This window comes from Macadamia integrifolia, chromosome 7 (assembly GCF_013358625.1).
Source record: "Macadamia integrifolia cultivar HAES 741 chromosome 7, SCU_Mint_v3, whole genome shotgun sequence".
NCBI lineage: Eukaryota > Viridiplantae > Streptophyta > Magnoliopsida > Proteales > Proteaceae > Macadamia > Macadamia integrifolia.
The window spans coordinates 20970231-20992075 of NC_056563.1; the positions used below are offsets into that span (position 1 = coordinate 20970231).

Consider the following 21845-nt stretch of genomic DNA (forward strand, 5'->3'; position numbering starts at 1 on the left):
GGGGGGATTACTCTTTAATGAGCATATGGTTAATTTCATAGGCAAAGCGTAATTTCATACTCAGAATAAAACAATACCTCCAATGCAACTTCAACCACCACCTCCATCAAATTTTTGGGTATTCAATGGCATTTTTTAAAATTTATAAAAGTTCCAGAAACTGAAATTACTGCGCATAACAGACACATTTGTGTTTCTTTTCTGGCCCAGAAATAGAAATTACTATGCATTACCAAACACATTTTTCTTTTGTCCAGAAAATTGGCAAAGTAACCGAAATATAAAATGATATTCTGGAATAGAAACATGCCACAGAAACAGAAGTGTCATCATGCTGCGCCATAATTATAGATTAAAGAATTTAATTTCTACATTAGCTGATTCCTTCCTTTCGATAAGTTGCCTTTTATATCCTTAAAAGTTATTGAGCTAAAGCTTTTCCAAAAAGGTTGACATTTAAAGAAGCATAGTCCCCGGGATCCAATAAGGTGGGCTGCTTCAGAAATTCATCACCCTCTAAAGAGAAAAACCATGCAACACTATATATATATATATTAGACTAGAAAAAATGCACCACAAAAAAGAAAAATATTACGATGATCTTTGGATGCTGTATGGTAAGCAACCACAATACAAGCCAATCTAAACAACATAATAAAACAAGGAAACAGGATAGTAAAACAAGAAAAATCATTTCATGAACTCGTGATCTTACACTTGTAAAGAAAAAAAAAAATGGAAACCCCAACAACACGAAATGGTACACAATGACACCATGCTTGGAGACCTTATGGATGACATTGGTCCAGTTTCTGACATCCTCTCAAGAAATGTAGTGAAAAATGAAACCATGGTTAGCAGCCTAAGAATGTTCTAGAGAGGAAAAGAAAGCCATTGTGATTCCAGAAACTATGAGCTCAACTGACTAGCTCGAGGATTATAACATACAATTCAAAATCTAGTCATGATCCTATTACAACAGATCACTTTTGGGAAGGGAACAAGTATACTTACGAATGCTTTCTCTTAGTTTTCCCCTCAGGTTCCAAGAAGTAACCGGAAGCCCCATAAATCCCTTGCATCTGCAAATTTAAAAATAAGTTTATGTTTGAGGGATTTCCATAGAAAGCATAAGTTAGATACAAATATAAAGAAATTGAAAAGCATGTCTTAAACAAGAATTTATAAAATATCAAGTTCTTAGGAGAATAGTAATAGTATAATGACACATTAAATAGGAGATATATGCCCAGAAATCTAGAATTCTTTCTGATGAACATGGAATGCAAAAATATGGTCAATAGTTAACCCAAACTACAATAAACTGAAACTAAATATAGAGCAGACTTTCGGGTAATCTCAATGATATTTACTTTGTTAAATAATACAAACAGACTCCAACAAGACATGCTGCCACACACATTTAGAAGAAGAATTTAACAACCCAAGCAAGCAACAACAACAACTTAGTCTTTTTCCAACTGAATAGGGTCGGCTACATGGATCTGTCAAAAAAGCTTAAAAGAAAGAAGAGGGAAAAGGAGTAAAGAAAAAGCAAAGAAGTGAAACAAGGCAATGTAACACCGCCGTGCCATCCACCTAAACGCAATCGGCAACATGGATCTTTGCCCTACAAACAGCTCTGTTTGATGTCAAACTACTGTCAAGACTTAGCTTTTGCATGGCTTTCCTTAAGAACCCTAGTAAGCATGGCTTTAAAATGGGCACTCCAACATCACATGCACGCCACACACATTTAGAAAGAATTGAGGAACCCTAGCAAGCACGGCTTTGAAACAGGCACTCCGACCACATGACCACCAGAAATTATTTAGTTCTAGTGCAGAATGTGTGTGTTTTTTGTGGGGAGGCCGGGTGGAGGTAGGGAGAGTTGTAAGAAGGAACTTGTTAAAAGGAGGGGAACAGGCAAATTTGACTGAAACAGAAATATATAACTAAGTAATTCACTAAACAGAATAAAAAGTACTCCAAGTGGCAGGTGTTGTCTGTGCGAGGGGGTAGGTGTTCAAGAAGAATCCAGTGGAATGAAATGATACTTGTAGGCTAAGAACAAATTTCGGCATGTCATTAGAATCTAGATCCTACAGCAATTTGGACGAGTAAATTACATAAAATATACTATGGAATTCAAAGAAGATTTGAGATTCTAAGACAGCTCTTGTTGCTTCCAGGCAAGGTCCCAGGTTTCGACCCTGGCCAAAACCGAAACATCTCAAGTTTTGACTAAAACATGGGATTTTTCTGGGCCAATCGAAACCTAGGTTTCAAGACCCAGAAAATGATTTTTTTCACCCTTTTGTTGCGCTGCCTATTTTTATCATTTTACACCTCTTCCACGAATAATTTCACACAAAAAAAAAAAAAAAAAAACCCAAAAATGGGACTTGTAGTTTGGACCCAAGTTTGCAAGTGTTCATTGAATGTTGTCTTACGCTAGCCCTATTGGAGGAAAAAACCATTACCTTCAACCTCTAATCACGTAAATCCAAACTGTAGAAGGGTTGAATGAGTAGAAGAATGCAAAAAGGGGGGGGGAAATCAAGTGATTTGGCCGAAAGCTGCAATTGTTTTTGGCAAAATCCCAAAGAGCAGTAACAAAACCAGTTTCAACCCTTAGTTTCGTCTTAGATCATGTCAAAACCAAGTTGTCTCAGCCGAAAGCCCGAAACTACTTAAAACCATGCTTCCAGTAAAGATAAAATTAGAACATTTGAATTAGTGAATAGTACCTGTTTATCCAGCCAGACAAGATATTGCACAACAGCTGCACCATCCCGGATATGTGCCCTTCTTAAGCCCTCCAACTCAACAGGGTTCTAGAATTTGAGGTAATTGATAAGCAAAAATTAGCACATAAACGCACTACTAAGCAAGTGATATTTAAAGATGTCTGAAAACATAAAACTGTGGAATAAAACTTCATATGGAAGGGCAAAATGATCCAACAAAAGGAAAATCTAAAGTGATACTCTACTGGGCATGCAATACAAGTAACATAGCCAGCCATGGCCTAACAGTCTGGAAAATTTTCTGTTTACACATTACCCCTATCATTTGAACTTAACAACATGGAGCATCAAAACGCCAAAAAAAAGTGGTTTGAGAATCTTGAGATAATCTTACAAGACATACAAATAGGGGAAAAAGAAAGTAATGCAACATCCCAAAAACATACTATAATCTAGCTTTTGAACAATCATCCAAATAATGTGCTGCTTACGGCCAGTTCTTCTGAACGGGGACAATTTTTGTACTACTCTCGTTTATTTTGAAAATAAATTTATCCCACTAAAAGAGGGAAAGAAACACTATAGTATAATACAAAGACAATTTTGTCCACGGAAGTATGTAAAAACAGTTTCAGCTGTATTTTTTGTTTTTCTTTCAACCCAATACAGACTATAGAGGCAATAATGATCACCGAAAATAAAAAAATTGCAGGAACCTAAAGGAACCATAAAATTTATCCATGTACATTGTCTTTTTCTCATTGAAGTCAAAACATATCTCAATAAACAGGCACCAGATATAAGAGGATCCACAATAAACAACAACATCCAAAACCTTATCGCAATTTAATGGGGTCGGCTACATGGAGATTCAAGCAAGGATGAGCGTGAGGATCCATGCAAAAAGGTTGACGGGTTATGGCTAATTATAATAAGTGCCGGCTGTCAACCTAATGCACTACTACAGATCAACCACAGGCTTATAATGACAGACTATAATAAGTTATTGGCTGTCTACCAGACGTACCATATAGATCGGTCAATCCAAAGTGTCCTACATGCATTACGTCCACAACCAAGACAATCCATCACCAACCTACTTTTATGAAAGGAGGAATGAGATAACGAATTCTTGATAGCCCCACTAAGCACAGAAGTAACAACTCGAACACACAACTCCATGTTCTTAATAACACCTTTGTTGATGCTTTCAATAATTGTCTGGATGACATTGCTGTCAATGATCTCCGCTGGGGTGGCTACAAATTTACCTGGCACAATAAGAGGAGTGGCTCCAGCAGAAATGGATGCAAACTCGACCGTCTCCTAGTCAATAGCTGTTGGCTGGACTCCATTCCTTCTTCTCATGCCTCCTTCAGTCTCCCTAGCATCTCTGATCATTGATCAACTGATCATAGCCCTATCTCCCATTCTATCCACCCTTCTCTTTCCCTCGGTCCTAAACCTTTCAAATTTTTTGATATATGGTCCCTTCACCAAGACTTCCTACCTCTTGTCTGTTGTGAGTGGAATAAGGCTTCCTAAGCCTACTCTTCCCCTCTCATGGCTTTTTCCAAAAAGCTTAAAAATGTCAAATCTGCCCTCAAGGCTTGGAGCTCTTCCACCTTTGGCAACATCTCCTTCCGGGTCTCCTCCTGCAAAGCTTCCCTTGCCTCTATTCAATCCAAGCTTCAGATAGACTGATGCAGATTAATTTCCTACATAGGCTTTTTTTATTACGAATAAGCCTAGGGTTGGGTTCCATACATGTTGGGCCTTTGATCCCATGCATTTTGAGTGTAATAGACCACTTTTATGGGTCTAAAAGGGGGGCTCTAAGATTGAGTACGGGATTACTAGTTAGTTTCCTTTTTAGTTGGGTTTGATTTGAGTTATATTTGTTTCCTTAGGAGTCAAGTTATTAATTGAGTCAAGTCATTAGTAGTTAGTTTCCTTTTTCTCTGATACCACTTAATGTAGGACTGTGTTTGACAAGCCAAACCAAACCCAAATTGCAGGATTTTTTAAACCAAAGAACAACCACATAACCTCCACAATAATCCAACAGCAGTATACTAACAAATCTGGACAGCAGGTTCTGAAACCTAGCAGTTGATCCCAATAGTTTCAGGAAACTTCAACAGCAGAATATTAAATGGCATATGATTGACTCAGATTACTATTTAGAAGGTTCAGTACATTGAAGAATAAGGACAGCAATCAATTCACAGAACCAGCAGCAGACACAGACACAGACTAGGCAAAACAGTGAGTAAATAAACCAGTAGCAGCCTTTCGAACCAACCCAGGAACTGAACAAGTATATTAACAACTTCAAATCACTCACACATAAGATCAGGAGTCCAGAAATCAGCAATAATATCAGCAGAGAAATCGATTCCAGAAAGTAGAAACTTCAGTCCACTAAAAGACAAAAATCCGGAGATTTCTGATATCTCATCAATGGCTGAGCAGAATCAGCCAAGAGTTGGATTGATTCTCACTGGAATAGGGAGGAACCTTCAACCAATAAACTGGCCCAATTGGATGACCAGAACAGGTCCTTCCAGCAGGGGCGGATACTCTATTTTGCAGAATTTTCTGGGCAGCAGAATGATAGATTACATGCCTGGTTTTGCAACTTTAATAAGCCTTGAAAAATATATAAAACTTAAGAGAATAACACTTGAAGTAGACCTCCTGGACTTCACGCCGCAAGGAGTCAATTGGATCAAACACCAATTCCTTCAGCCTTGATCAAACACAAGACAAGTCTTCATGAAGAAGACAATAGCAACAACCATTATTTTTTTATCAAAATCGTTCTAGGCTTTTAGGAGCCTCCTCTTCTTTATTTATAATGTTAATGGGGGAGGGAATTACAAAATAGAAGGTTCCTCAAAAAGGAAACCAAATATTCTCCTAATACAATAGTTACTAAAAATTGAAATTAGAAACTAGTTGAAAAGGGAAACTAACTACTAATGATTTGACTCAATTAATAACTTGACTCGTAAGGAAATAAATATAACTCAAATCAAACCCAACTAAAAGGAAACTAACTAGTAATCCTACATTCAATCTTAGAGCCCCCTTTTAGACCCATAAAAATAGTCTATTACACTCAAAACACATGAGATCAAAGGCCCAACATGTATGAAACCCAACCCTAGGCTTATTCTAATAAAACAAACCTATTTAGGAAACTAATCTGCATCAACTCTCCCCATCTTGAAAAAATTTGTCTCCGAATTTTTCAGTGATGAGGGGGAAACAACATGTGAGTAGTAGCTTTGACCATTCCTAAACAAAATTCTGGTTGCTTGTAAACTTGTGGAATGTAGGCTTCAAGGCGTGGAGCTTTCTCTTCGAAGAACCATGATGGCATAACAAACTCTGTATGTTCGACCTTTGAATCGATACCAATTGTGAACGTTGTATGCATAAAGTCATCAACGTTGGTAACATTCTCATCAAGGATTGGAGGAACAAGTTCTTCCTTTTCATCATGAATCCCAAAGACTTGTTGTGGAGTGCTTTCAATCACTACCTCATATTCCACAGCGTTAGTCTTGTTTAAAATGCTCTCTCCAATGTAGAATCCTTCAATGGAGTTTTCTTCCATGGTTTCAACCACTAAGACATTACTAATCACATGAATGTCATAAGTGCCATCATCATTAGTATCTTCTTGGTCGTAGTCATACCTACCAACATCATCATCGTCTTCCAAGGAGTATGGATAAAGAGCTGACTCAACTTCCTCATTGGAGTCTTCAACCTCAGCTATTGCATTAGCCCTCTGCTTATGTGGGTAAGACTTAGCAAAGTGTCCTACCTCTTGACAATGGAAGCACTGTACCTTATTACTACCTGTCATGGGTGTTTTTCCATTGTGAACAGCCCGTGGAGGAAAAGTGGACTTTGGGGGTGCTGAGCTGCTAGGTTTAGTTGTTGGAAAATTTTTCTTGACCTCCCCAGTTTGAAAACTAAACCTTCTAACTAGTTATGCTATAAGCTCCTATGTTCGTAGGGCCTTGTCAAAGCAATCCCTCACTGAATACACATCAACCACTCTGATTCCCCTGTTGATTTCAGCTCGTAATCCCAGTCAAAATCCAGAACAATTGCCTTTCATTCTCCCTTATGCCTGTATGAGAATAAAGTGCGTCAAATCTGTTCATATACTCTACAACAGTCATAGACCTTTGACGAAGAGAGTTCACCTGGTCTTGTATGCGAGCTCTGAAGTTGCGTGGCAAGTATTTATCTGATAGCTCAAGCTTCATCTCCTCCCGACTAGTAGGTTCTCTACCACGGTCTTCCAGTTCATGTTCATTGGTCCTCCACCAATCACGAGCAACCTTAACTAGCTTACCACGAGCTAGTTTAATTTTTTTGTTGCTCAGATCGGTCATAGTAGTCAAAGTAGTTATCCAATGCCGCTATCCAATCATAAAACATTTGAGGGTCATACCTACAATCATACTCCTTGAGATCGAGCTTGGCTTTTTGTGAATCTCCAGAGTACCTCTAATATGTGGGATGTTTAATCTCAAAATAACCCCTTATGTGTTCTTTAAAAGTAGGTTGCACTACAGGAACCCTCTGCGGTGCTCTCAGATTAGGATTTGCTCTCCTGTTATCCAACTGAGCAGCTACATTCAATGGCGCTTCCACTTCGGGTGTTGTATGTCAATCACCGATAGGTTGTTGTGGTTGGGTCTCTACAGCCAACAACCCTGTATTCAGTTCAGTCCGCAAAGCTTGCAGTTCAGCCTTCAATTCAGTTCTCCATTTCTGTAGAAACTCCATAATAGAAGCTAAGGTGGGGGTGTTGTTCTCAGCCATGCTCTGATACCAATTAATGTAGGATTAGGTTTGACACCCAACTAGACCCAAAACTGTAGGAACTTTTAGACCAAAGAACAACCAAACCCAGCAGCAAACATATAGCAGAAAATCAGACTTCAACAACAAACCAGAATTGACAATCGATCTTAATGAACAGTAACACAGAATCGAAATAAATTAGCAGTCTTAGGACTAAAACAGGAATTTAATGACAATATAAGATCTCCATTAGGTTCAGATCAACAGCTGCTAACAATCCAGAAATTCACAGCAACACAGAACAGAAATCAGAACTCAAATCTGGACAGTAGGTTCTGAAATCTGGTAATCGATCCTAACACTTTAGGAACTTCAACAGAGCAGTATTAAGGAACTAATAAGCATACCTAATTAATGATTATAAGTCCCAGTCCAATGGAGAACAAAGGCAGCAGTCAATCTTCAACACAGATATAAAAACAGAAATCAAATTTTGGGCAGAGAACCTATCGGCCAGAATTATAAGAACCGAGAAAACAGACCAGAAAATGGTCTGATCAGCACCAAACTAGGGTCAAACCACCCTTTTACTTGGCCTAACAATCGACCAAAATTGGAGATCCATCAAGTTGCTAATTGTCCAGATCAGTGAAGAGTCGAGTAGGAGAAATCTGGGAATTCCACAACCAGAAATAAGAAAGTTCAGATCTATTACCTGGCTGTAGAACCACAATATAATCTTGTAAATAACCTTGAAAAGAAAGAATAATACTTAAAGAAAACCTCCTGGACTTCACGCCGAAAGGATTCAATTGAATTAAACACCAATTCCTTCAGCCTTAATCAAACACAAGACAACTCTTCCTGAAGAAGATAATAGTAACAACCATTATTTTTTTATCAAAATCATTCTAGGCTTTTAGGAGCCTCCTCTTCTTTATTTATAATGTTAATGGGGGAGGGAATTACAAAATAAAAGGTTCCTAAAAAAGAAAACCAAATATTCTCCTAATACAATAGTTACTAAAAACTGAAATTAGAAACTAATTGAAATTAGAAACTAGTTGAAAAAGGAAACTAACTACTAATAACTTGACTCGTAAGGAAACAAATATAACTCAAATAAACCCGACTAAAAAGGAAACTAACTAGTAATCCCGTACTCAATCTTAGAGCCCCCCTTTTAGACCCATAAAAGTGGTCTATTACATTCAAAACACATGGGATCAAAGGCCCAACATGTATGGAACCCAACCCTAGGCTTATTCCTAATAAAACAAGCCTATTTAGGAAACTAATCTACATCATAGACCCTCTCAATTCTGCTCTTGCTGAGGAAGAGAAATCCTCTACAATAGAGCTTGCCGCCTTAATTGCTCAAGAAGAGAGCTTCCTTAAGCAAAAAACCCGCATCAAATGGCTCGAGCTTGGTGATTCCAACACTTCCTACTTCCATAGATCCCTTAAATACAGGAACAACTCCAATTCTATTCTCTCCCTCACTGCTAGAGATGGTAATCTCCTCTCCTCCCCAGATAGCATCAAACCCGAAGCTTCCAGCTATTTCTTTGATCTCTTCAATCCCCTCCCTCCTCCCCCTCCCCCTCCCCTCCCCTCCCATCCCATCCCATCCCCCATGGTTTCTCAATAAATTCATCCCCCCAGCTCTCCCCTCCCCTCTTTGCCATCCCCTCCGATGAGGAAATCACCTCGACTGTCCTCTCCCACAAATCTAATAAAGCCCTTGGCCCTTATGGCTTTAGCATGGGGTTCTTCTCCTCTTGTTTGGACATTATCAAATCCGACCTCCTAAAAGCCATCAGAAGTTTCTTCTTTAACCCCTCTCAAATTCATAATATTGGTCACACCTTCAATTGCCTCATTCTAAAGAAAGGAGCTTCTTCCATGTCTGATTTTAGACCCATCTCCCTCTGCAACCTCCTCTATAAATTCATTGCCAAGATCCTCGCTCGCAGGATCCAAACTGTCATTGACTCCTTAGTCAGTGCTAATCAATCGGCCTTTATTGCAGGCAGGAGTATTTCCGACAATATCCTTCTTTTCCACGAAATGGTAAGAGGATTCGATTGTAAATCCCATTCTCCAGCTGCCCTTCTCAAGATTGATCTCATAAAGCTTTTGACCTTATCCGTTGGGACTACATCTCTGATGTTCTCCAAGCACTATCCTTCCCTCCTGTTTTTATTCACTGGGTTCACTCTTGCATCTCCTCTCCCCGCTTCTTTGTCCATGTCAATGGAAGCCCTGCCGGATATTTTCCCTCCTCTGTCGATATCCGCCAAGGCTATCCTCTCTCCCCTCTTCTCTCCTCCCTCTCCTTGGAAGTCCTTTCCAGATCCATCTAGTCGTCCACTGATCTTCACCTCATCTCCCCCTCCCAAAGTGTAAATCTCTTGGCTTCACCCACTTGGCTTTTGCTGATGACCTCATGATCTTCTCTAGGGTGACTCCCTCTCCATTACTTCCATCATGTCCTCTCTCAGCCTATTTGAGCATTTGCTCGGTCTTCGTGTCAACCTTCTCAAATCCCATCTCTTTTTTTCTGGAGTTTTTGATGTTCTAAAGCCCATCTCCTAGCCCTCATTGGGTTCTCTCCTGGAACCCTCCATGTCCGTTATCTCATCCTCCCTCTTATCTCTACTAGGTTATCTGCGCACCACTGCGCCCCTATGCTTGATCTTATCCGGAAGAAGCTTCAGTTGTGGAAGAGCAAATTCCTCTCTTATGCTGGCCATATTGAGCTTATTAGGTCAGTCTTGCAATCTTGTTACATCTACTGGTCTGGTGTTTACGAGCTCCCCTCTACTATCAAGAAAGTTGAATCCCTCTTCTGCTCTTTCCTTTGAAAGGAAATGATTCCTCCATATTCCTTCACCCCCTCTCTTAGGTCTCTGTTTGTCTCCCCAAATCGGAGGGTGGTCTTGGTATTAGAAGGATCCAGGATGTTAACTCTGCTGGTGCCCTCAAACTTCTTTGGAAGATTGTCTCCAAGCATAACAACATCTGGGTCTCTTGGGTTAATTCTCACCTTCTCAAAAGGGACTCCGTTTGGACTACTCGCATCCCCCCCAATGCTTCATGGGTCTGGTGTAAAAATCTCCCCCTTAGGCCCCTGGGGCTCAAAGCCATCTCCTCCTCATTGATGATGGCTCCACCACCCATCTCTGGCTCGACAATTGGCACCCTGGGGCCATTCTCTCTATTGTGGAGCTAGATCTTCTACTCTTCCGGTCTCCCCAAAGATGCCATGGTTTCTTCCATCCTCTCCAATGGCTCCTGGGCTCCCTCTCTCTGTCCTTTGGGCTTCCCTCCCCCCCCCCATTCCACCAGGTCATCTTGGAAGGGGAGATAAGCTTATTTGTTCCCCTTCCCGGCTTCCCCCTCCAAATCTTTCTCCTCCTCGGCCTGGGCACTCATCAGACCCCATAATCCCATTACTTTGTGGCAAAAAATTATGTGGTTCAAGGGTCATATTCCACACCATAGTTTCACTATCTGGTGAACTCTCTCCAACTGCCTCCCCACCCAATCCTTCCTTATCCGCAGACACATCCCTATCCCTCCGGCTTGCTGCCTCTGTTGGAATGGGACAGAGGACTCTAACCACCTTTCCTTCAGCTGCCCATTCTCTTGTTCCATTTGGAAAAGAGTGCTTGCTTCTTGCTGACCTAGTTCCTGTACACCCCTCCCTTGTTGCACGAATGGATTTGGGTTGATATGACCTTTGCGGGTGATTCTATCTATGACATTGCTGGAAAGCTTGCCTTCCGTGCTACGATATCCCACAATTGGATGGAGCATAATCTTCAAAGATGGACTACCAAATCTAGATCTTATGATAAGATTCGGAATGCCATCTCCTTGGTTGTCAACTTCAAACTTGCTACTCCCCCATAGGCATGTAAGGGACTCCCCAAGGAACAGGCTCACTGTTGTTGCCTAGGGATTGCCCATCTCCATCTTACATCCCCCTCCCTAGGCTGCTCTCGATTGTGCAACTTTGTCCTTTGTTTTCTTTTGTTCCCCCTCGGACTGTGTATCCTTTCTTCTTCCTGTTTTAATGATAGTTTATTCATCCAAAGAAAAAAAAAAAACACCTCCGCATTACTAGATAAGAAACCCACAACTCGAGCTGGAAGTATCTGTGAATAGTGGTTCAATGCACCAGCATAAAGCCCACCACCACAAGCAAACGAATTGCAACTCACGTGCATTACGTCCACCCCCAAGACAATCCACCACCAGACCTACTACAATGTAATAAGGCTTTGGTAGAAGAAAGCTCGATAGAAATACGAATGCCCACGAATGTCCTTGTTAATCATTACTCCGGTCCCGAAGGCCAGCGTAATAGGACAGAAATACTATCTGGGTCGGCAAACGGGCGACAGGCACATGCATCGCGTCTTTAGCCGGGATTCTAACTTAGTGGTGTTCAGTCATAATCTGGCACATGGTAGCTTTGTGCCGCTGGCTTTTCAACCAAGGAGGATCGTTATAACAAATTAATACCTCACTGACTGAAAAATGGAAATGAAGCAGCCAAATCCCTTAAGATTCAGTCTCTAACTCAACGACCATCACTAGATTTAGCCTCCCTTTCAAAGACCATCAATAGTGTCCCAGTTCTGTATTGTAGTTACCCTAACTAGATGGTTCACAATCTAAACTGCGGGAGAGCAACAAATGGCACAAATGTCTTTTATAAGACTTTTCAAATCTTCGAAGACTAACCATAACAAATAATGTGACCTTTTGTTTCAATTATGAGTCTACCTTGATGGCTTTTGCAAGTGCCAAGGGAGACTGCTGCAGCAGAACCTCATCTGAATTCAGTTTATAATATAGTGCATGGCAGCATGAACCAGGGTCAAGCCATATGACGTTATGATTGATTTCTTCTGCTTCAATCTCACCATTTTCTGTTTCAGTAGAACTGAGTTCAGCATTATTTGGAACTTCAGTTGGAGTTCCCTTGGTTTCTGAGGAGTTCAGCTGACCCGTTGCAAGTAATGCAACATCTGAGCTCACTGCGTCATAATCCCTGACTTCAATTCCATTCTCCTCCATATAGGAGTATACCTGCATAGTGAACATTCAGCTCTTAAGCATGAACATTCAAAACTGTTAAGTAGCTTGCTTGCTATAGCATGAATTCTGATGAAAGGACGGAAAGAGTTATCTGGTATTTAAGTGAAATAGTTCAAGTAATGATTATTGATGTTAGAAAAAATAAGAATAACTGAGCAATGAACCAGGTTTCTACTTCATTGCTTGAACCAAAATGTTGATGGAAATTAGAAATGGGATAAAGAATGCATGTCCTATAATTGTGTATGGATGTATATCATGAACATGGGTCTGACTGTATGCAATATACTAAGCAGCATCTTCCAAAAGAGAAAGCAGTGCCTTCTGTGCCATATAAGATAAAAATAACAAGACAGAAAGAAGTGTCGTTAGTGGATATGAGCAGTAAAATAATAACCCAATTCCTATCCTACCATCTTCCAGTTTGCATCCATACTTGTGTCTTTTTTTTTCCAGCATATAGCTTCCAAATGAGCCAGAGCAAAATTAGATGAGATTCATAGCCTATTTTAAGAAACTGACCTCTGCAGACACCTTCTTTTTGTCCACATAAAAGAAGGCTGAGCTTGATGTTACAATAGCAAATGCATGAACAACTGGATTGTATGACATGTCATTTCCACGAATGTTATACAACCAAGCTACCTGCATTGCAACGAAGTTAACACAAATTAACTTCTTGAGCAATCAAGAACCAATTACAATTCAAGAGGAGTCCAAAAGCAATCCACTCAGGCACAAAGTTTATGAAGGATGGGATTTACCTCATCAAGCGCTGTAATAATGATACCACGAGCTTTCTCCTTTGCGAGCTTTTCTCTGAGATCCGTTAACTTCCCTGCCACAGCACATCCCGCAAATTCCAGCGGATGTATAAAAACAGGTTTGATTTCTGGTGGAGGCCTGTTCTTCCAAACTTCATCTACTATGTTTGTGCATGTTTGCACTAGTTTTTTCTGTTTCTTTGCGAGAGCATGCTCCCATATTTGTGCAGTATCTATTGATACACACCAAGGATCGACCCCAATAGCAGCATCACTTGGCAGATTCTGATAAAAATCATAGCAGATCATATACACCACGTAAACTCCAACTGATGAAAATTAAGCATCAGAAGTAACAATTATAGTCAAAGTGTCATAGATATCATCTAAAGGCACCAGGTTGTACCTGGTTAAAAACATTTGGGGAAAATTAGAAATGGCAGGGCAAAAAAGAAAGCAGAATACTTTCAAGCATCTGAATCTCATTACATAAAAAGAAAAGGAACAGAAGCTTTACTGAAATTTTTATGTTCGAGTCAGAAGAATTTCCAAAAGAACAAGAGTTCTTTTTATTTTGTATTGATTAAAAGAAAATTAGAGATATTTGAGACTTACTCCAAGAACATTAACAAGAATCAAGAAATTGTAAAACTGACTGGCATTAAAAGACTGTTAATAGCACCAAAGACACTGATAAGAAATATCCTTTCTAATCTAAAATAATTAAGGAGAAAAGAATGCTACCCGGTCATGGGCTCCTGTGCCTAGACACAGGCAGCGAAATGACCATCTCCCCCCCCCCCAAATGTTGGATGCCTCGACACACACTCCCATTAGCTACCAGGTAGCATTCACTCTCCCAAAGATTAAAGTACTGATATCCAAATTTACATTGTGACCCTGACACGTTTTGAGAAATTGATGCACAAAATTTCAATGAAAAATATGTCAAAAAATACAGTGCTACATTTATTTTATTGGTTTTCAGGAGTTTCAGTTTGACCGACTCACATCAGCTATCCAAGCCTCCAAAGCTGGATCTTCTCCAATACGCATAAGCTTCCACCGGTCACTTAGTTCTTGTGTTGCTTGCAAGAAGTACCGCCCATCTGTCCACAGCCGTGCCTCCTTCATTGTTATAAGTGCCAAACCTGAATGAAATATTCAAGGGTTTTTCGTAAATAAGTGCTTTGCAAGATATGTTGTAATTCAACAAGAATGAGGAATATCTAGTTAATCTATAAGAACTAAAAACCCTGTGGATAAACAAAGTCCCCAGAAAAGAAGTTTAGAAACCCCTAATGCTTTTTTCCGAAATAAAAGAAATACACAATGTTTTGTCTTTGGTAGTGGTTTGCATATGGCAGGCAATCTGCCAGTCTTGAGCAAGGACTAGAACAGGATCGAACAGACATACCAGCCCGAGTCATAGGCCATGCCCAGTCAGTCATCACACCTAATATTTAGGCCCATGCCTAATCAAATGCTGACCAGGACAAGCCTTATGCCTGTCAGGGTTCTTTAAGTTGAGGATACATTTTACATCCGGAAAAAGTATTATACCTCAGCTGGGAAGTGTGCATTAGAAAGTGAGAGTTCGTCCAAACCTTGTTTAAAACGTAATTTATTTGAAGTTGAATTTGAATCAGTTTGTTTATGCTGGCTATTCACAATTATTTGTAGTCATTTTCAATATAAAGTTCGATCAATTGTGGGTTACTCATAGATATCTAAACTTACTTTGACTTTTGAGTAGTCAGTACTTTATTTTAGAGGTCAAAGTTAACCTGGATGCATTTTTCTTGGCTCAATTTTGGCCAAAATTTTGAAAGAACATCACTCCACCCGACCGCCCGGGGGGGGGGGTTGGTTCTAACTTTTTGAGCTTTAATCGGTTCATATCTCATTCCAATTTCATTTGGGAATTATTCAGCAAACATAGAGTATGTCTATATTGAGATTTCTATCTTTTTTGAGTTCTAATTGAGTCGAGAATCCAAATTAGACTCTGAGGTATCCATCCCTTCTAAATATGGTAATCCCTTTCCGACCCAGCTTAGAATCTAAGGTATCCTTCCCTCTAATGTTTGGAATGCCGTTTCTCTCTCTAAGCTATTACAACCATGATCCTCCCTATTATTGTCACTACTAGGGTTACCATGTTGTTGCCATCCATCTTGCAATAAGAGGAAGCCTAAATAGAATTATCACGGAAAAGTTAGGCCTGGCAGTAGACAATTGATTGTTCCAATCACCCATTCTGAAATTCCAAACACTGCCATGCTGATATTTAGGAATTGTCAGGTCAATCATTCTGAATATTTCAATCATCCATTTCTATGCACCCCGAAAACATAGGATATGGTTATTCCTCATTGAAAGATCAACGTGAACAAAAGGCTGCTAAAGCCGAGAGATGAAGGATTATGAATTCAATTCTCTTGGCAACTCCCTGATATGAAAATAAGGCAGTTAAACTGTATGAGAGAATGATAATAGTATCTGATTTTTTGAAGCTAAGGACAATTCTAGAAATATCATAATTTAGACTAACCAGCACTTCCGGAGAATCCAGAAACAAATTCACGCCTTTTGTCCCGCTCAGACACGTCTTCGCTCTGCAACACCAATGTCAATAAACAAAATTAGAAACATCACTAGATACATAGCCAGTCTAAACAAAATGATTATTGTGATGATCCAGTCTAAACAAAATGATTATTGTGATGATCAGCATAACATACATGAAAGATCTAAAAATCCAGCATGGTAGCAACGGAACAACTGAAAATCGTATTCAGGTATTTTAAAATAAGATAATCGAAAAATTATTTTAGAAGTCAGAGACTCACAGTATATAAGTTAAAATTATGCAAAAAGTCTATAAGTGACTAAGTTGAAGCAGAGTAATGTAGAGAGACAAGGAAGGAGGGGTGGACCTGATGATAATCTTCGGATGGAACGATCAAGGCATCAAGAGGAGGAGAATGGGAAGCCATTAAAGACCTCAGGGCATCGAGAGGATCCTCCATTGCTCTATCTCTCTATCTCTCTATCTCTCTATCTCTCTACCTCTGTGGGAGTTTTTTTTTTTTTTTTTTCTGCCAACGTCAATAACAGCGGAGAAGCCTTCGGTTCTATGAAAGCGGAAGGTTTTCATCAAAAAACCAAAAAAGCTGCCGAGCCATTTGACCAAAACACCCCCGGAACCGAAATGGCCGTTGAATCCAGTTTCTGAATTCTTCATCTAGTGCCTACATTACTATAATGGCGGCATTCGAATCCCATATGATAAGGCGACCAATCTTAACTAATCTCTTCTTTTGTAAACCTCTGTGGAATCAAAAGCGCATCCATTACAAAACTCAAAATCTGATGCTGCGAAATCATCGAAAGAGAGAGATTTCTTGAATCATCTCGAAGCCTACCTCACCAAGAGAGATGGCGTCGACAAGCTCATCAAGATCTGCCGATACGCTTCCAAAATGATCCTCGCTTCCTCGGTACTCCCCGAAACCCTCCCTCTGAGCCGTCGTCTCAAGAGCTTCGAAACGAGTGTCGCCGTTAGCCGTAAAGCCTTTAGATTAGGTAAATTCGTTCAAGACTTGAACGCTCTAAGGAACGCGAATTTCGATTCCAATGAAGAGTTAATCCTTTCCGTCCTCGCTTACGGGGGCGAGGGTTTGTATTACTTCATCGAGCAGTTCGTTTGGTTGGCCAAAACGGGTCTGATCGACAGTAAGCATTCGTCGAAGCTACAGAAAATCAGCGCTTGGGCGGAGTTCATCGGGTATTTTGGTAGTATTTCTTTGAAAACTAGGGATCTGAAGAAGATTAATGAAGAAAAAGCTCGATTAAAAAATAGGATCGAGATTTCTGCGTTGAGGAGTGAAGAATACAGCAAGGAATCGGCAGAGATGCGTAAATTGAAGCTTAAGATATTAATGAAGAAGCTCTCGATTGTTCAAGATTTCGCAGATGGGTTGATGTCGTTCTCAGATATGCGGCAAGGAAATGGGTTGCTTTCAAGTCCACTTCTCTTAGCTTCTGCTGGGCTTCTTTCAGCTCTCATTAGTACTCACAAGAACTGGTTGTCTTGTTAAACTGGTTCTCCATTCACTGCTTTAGGCATCATTCTACTGGTAATACTCAATTCATTGTTTTCGTGTTCTTATTTTAAAATCAAGAAGGAAGAAGAATTTTCAGAATTCATAGAAGAAGAAATCGAGAACTGTAGATTGGGTTCTCCTGCATTTGTGTTTCTTTTTCTTATGAATAAAAAGCCTCAATCGGATACAGGTTTTGTTCTTCATGGTTCACTGAGCTTCTGAATCTGTTTGCTAGAATTTGATCCTACATCATCTATGGAAAAAAAGAAAATGGAATTTTGTTGAAGATCTCTCTCTAATCTCCAATGACTGAAATTTTCTCAAATTAAGAGATGATTCGTTTAAGATAATGGGAACGCAAGACCAAAAACAAAAGAAAAATGGAATGGGAAAAGAGAGAGAGTGGAGTGGAGGAAGATCATTCTCCATCTCATTAAGAGCCAGAATAGGTTAATTGCAAATTAAACAGTTGGGCTGTGTCTGGTATGCATTCCTATTCTTAGGATGCACATTCTCATTCTCACAACATAATGCATTCTTAAATGAGATTGAGAGCATTGATTGGATGTATATTTGGCAAAGTGCATTCTTGACTATAGAATTCTATGTTTTATTATAAAAATGAGGCTTATAGAATTCTCAGGCATTTCATCAAACACTTGATAGGCAAAATCTATTTGTAAGGTATATAATAAGGATTAAGTACAATGCATATACAATCAATAAAAAACGGAAAGCAAACTAGAGACCATCAAGTAGGTGATCATTGAATTCCAATTCCATTTTTTTATTTTCTTTCGTAGAAATATTAACATGGGTTTGCTTGTTCATCCATTAGAGTCTCTTGATACTTGTAATTTTATCATATCTAATTGTTTCAATAGCTGAGCTGCATTGATATTTACCGTCAATTTAGAATTAGGCAGAGAGGGGTTACTTTTGATAGAAGCCAGCATGGGGAAGGATTATTGATTTCTACTGTAGGAGTTCTACATTAAGGGATAGAACGCAATCTGGATGCTCAGGATCATTAGAAGCCTGAATTTGATCAATCCGTCCACCAGAAGAGGGTGATTTCTACGACGAGCATTCAATTGGTTATGAAAACCTTACAAATTGGGGTAGAGAATGCAATCTAGAAGAAGGATCGGCTCTGGTCTATGCTGTGATTGTTTTCCAAAAAAACTAAGCTAATCAGTTGACCCATCGTCATCGAAGCTCACATAGCTTCCCTTGCTCTTTTGGTATTGATGTTCTGCATTGCTGCTAATAAGGTTGATCAATTAGAGTCAGGGGACCAAGATCGTCATTGGAGAGCAACTCATTATTAAGACGATGGAAAGGACAAAGATAGCGAGGAAGAGAGAGTCATGGTTGGTGAACTAGAGTCTGGTTGCGTAGCAAAACAATGGTTGGACTTGGAGACGTGAACCACATTTTTTATCGAGAACAAACCCAAGTTTAGAACGTGGAATGGGATTTTATTGCATTACAGAACAAGGGCCATTCTGAACCCCATTCTAGGAATCTAGAATTGGAATGCACACTAAACGACATTGTTTATGTTCTAGAATGCGTTCTTGGGCTGGAATGCATTCCAAGAATGCAAACCAAACGCAGGCTTAATGAGGTGTAATGTCCACTTAGAAAAACTTCGGTCTCACTGCATCAAATTAAGAAATCAAAGCGCTTCGGACTCAAGGCGAGGTTTGATCGAAGTCATCCATTAGCAGGGATGTAAACCAATTGGATACGACTCGAATTTGATTGGATGTGATCAGATCCAGATATTCCTATGTTCAGATTTGGATCCCCTAAACAAGTACGGATGCGAATCAAATTCGGATTTTTTACTATCCATTTACTCCCTGACTTATGTAATCCAGAACTTCCTCCCCCTAATGAATATAATTTATTTTTAATCCATCTTTTTAAGTTGTCTTAGCTCTTTTTCTCATTCTCTAGAACCTGTCTAAACTTCAAGAACCCTCAAAATCATTAATTGATTATCTAATCAAGTTAGATGATTATTTTCCAGATAATTTGACTTTGGATTCAGATACCACTAACCAGATGCAGATTCAAATTAGCGGTTTGGTTTACATGGCTCTGCATTCACTGATCCTTTTGAAACATAAGAGATCGGTTGCAAAATTTAGCTACATCTTTGGCTGAAAAGCCTATAATGGTCTGCAGTGCAAGGGAATCAAGACCTGGAAAAGTGGCTTGCATCTGAGGAATCAGGTAGAAATCGGCTCCATCCCATTCCAATAAAAATTGAGGAACATCTTCTAAATATATCAAATAGAATAAGATGTGATAGCCACTGAAAGCAAGAACAATCTATACAAGATACAGAAACTCAACACTTCATTATTACCATAATGAAACACAAAACAGAAACCTTTGAGACAATATACAACTTTCTGAGCAATAGGCATTGTCGCTAAATAAGACCAGTCTCTTCAACCAATAACTCACAATCAGAAATGAATTTTCTGAATAAACAAGGAGTCAATGAAAATAAAACTGAAGTATACGAAAGAACACATTTCACAACTTCATTATTACCATGACGAAACAGAAATAAGATGTGTTGGGAGTTGAGAGTTGAGACCATATACAACTTTCTGAACAAACAATGGGGCCAGAACTCGCAAAAATGGAAAGAACAGGGTATTGTAGCTAAACATGGGTAGTTTGTTCACACACAACCTTCCAACACATGAAACGCTATGGCAAATCATGATCTGAAATGAATCTTTTGAATGAACAAATGATGAGCCTAAAAACGTAGGTGGAATAGACAAGGATCTGATGGCCAAACACGTTATCAAACAGGGGCAAGCCTCTTGACAACCGCCACCATGTATTTTCCCTGGTGCTCTGCAAGTGCCAGCTCTGTCTCAGTAGGCTCCCTTGTGCCGTCACCAGCATAAACTCCAGCACCATATGGAGAACCACCCCTAATAGAATCCATCTTGAACATTCCAGCTCCAAACGTGTATCCAATGGGAACAAATAGCATTCCATGGTGTGCCAACTGGGTGATTGCCGTCCAACTGCCAGAAAAAAATAAATAAACAAATAAGAGAATACATCTTGAGAATGAGAGTTAACAAGAGAGGAACAGATGACAACTAAATTCCTTCAAATCTCCGGGATAAAACATTGGCTGCAACCATAACAGAATGGAGCTAAAATCAGCACACATACTATTCAAAACAATTTTAGGCCTATCAAGATATTACTACACTTCAAACATCTAAGAGAGGAACAAGGAAATATAGAATGATGATATGGCTGAACCATTCAGACTGGTCACCCGGGGAGACACTTTTTTTCTTTCTTTCTTTTGTAATGGAAATTTATCATATTTCAATTTTTGAGAAGCAAATGGTAGCTACACTCAACTACATTCCCAAACATGATCAGAAGTACAAATGTAGAAGTCAGAAAATGCTACTCTTTTTTTTTTCTTTCTTTCTTTTTTGGTTGTAGGAAGCATCAACTCTAAGTCCTCAACTGCTAGCTAAGCCAGTGATCCATTGGTCACATCATGTGTTTTGTTGCATGTTGTGTGTTCCCACAGAACCAAGGAAAGGACGAAGTAGATTAAGGGGAGGAAAAACAGAGGATGATTTTAATCTCCTGTGGTTGAAGAGTAGATAAGGCAGCAGATAGAGCAGAATGGAAGCACAGATTCACAAAGCTGATGCTGGATACCTCAGAGAGAAAAGCATGCTTGAGACTCGAGAAATAGTAGTAGTTTCCATACTCACTATTCCCAAAATTGTATGCATAAGAAAGAACAATCTCATGATCAGGTGCACATCTTGCAGCAAGCTCCAACAGCTGTGCAGAGACAAGGGGATTACTCTGCAGCAGCCACTAGGCATGCCAAGTGATAAACATTACATCTATATAGCTATCAAGGAAAAGCTTTTACATTTCTTGAGAAAAGCAGGGCCCTAGTTCCATAAACTTAATTCAGTAACCCTAACTGTTAGAAATGCATCAATTCATCAAATAATGAGTACTTCATGAGGGTGCACCCAGAGATCCTGCTTCTTTTGAAGATAAGGATAGTTTCCCAGGGAAAGAAATCCTTACTATTCAGATTAAATATTTGACTTTCCACCTCTTATTCTCCAGTACAAGGATTTTGGGATTTGTATCGATGCAGATCCATTGTGGCAGCACCTCCCATATCTTCTTCTATAGTCTGCTGTAAACAGAAGCAAATAGCACATGTTGACTCTTAAAATTCCCCCACC

General features: G+C 39.6%; 3 protein-coding genes across 5 annotated transcripts in view; 1 reads left to right on the forward strand and 2 right to left on the reverse strand.

The window, feature by feature from the left end:
• The window catches only part of LOC122083982 (aminopeptidase P1), a 30540-nt gene extending 13737 nt beyond the window's left edge, over positions 1 to 16803 (reverse strand). For all 3 annotated transcript variants that reach the window (XR_006141786.1, XM_042651948.1, XM_042651947.1), the window contains exons 1-8: positions 16399 to 16803; positions 16014 to 16077; positions 14471 to 14610; positions 13460 to 13744; positions 13218 to 13340; positions 12381 to 12686; positions 2751 to 2837; positions 1015 to 1082 (exon numbers count right to left, since the gene is read on the reverse strand). Coding sequence is in view for 2 of the 3 variants with exons in the window: in XM_042651948.1 (XP_042507882.1) it covers positions 1015 to 1082; positions 2751 to 2837; positions 12381 to 12686; positions 13218 to 13340; positions 13460 to 13744; positions 14471 to 14610; positions 16014 to 16077; positions 16399 to 16491 (1166 nt within the window). In the remaining variant the exon portion in view is untranslated. The remainder of the gene's footprint in view (positions 1 to 1014; positions 1083 to 2750; positions 2838 to 12380; positions 12687 to 13217; positions 13341 to 13459; positions 13745 to 14470; positions 14611 to 16013; positions 16078 to 16398) is intronic.
• Positions 16789 to 17771, forward strand: LOC122084816 (peroxisomal membrane protein 11A-like; the record flags this gene model as incomplete). The annotated part of the gene is made up of 1 exon (XM_042653241.1): positions 16789 to 17771. A coding segment is annotated over one exon (774 nt), but the record flags the coding sequence as incomplete, so codon positions are not given.
• Positions 17772 to 19921: 2150 nt separating this feature from the next.
• LOC122083189 (probable NAD(P)H dehydrogenase (quinone) FQR1-like 2) overlaps positions 19922 to 21845 on the reverse strand; it is a 3064-nt gene continuing 1140 nt past the window's right edge. The window contains exon 2 of the mRNA XM_042650899.1: positions 19922 to 20630. Coding sequence (XP_042506833.1) covers positions 20402 to 20630 — 229 coding nt within the window. The 3' untranslated portion in view covers positions 19922 to 20401. The remainder of the gene's footprint in view (positions 20631 to 21845) is intronic.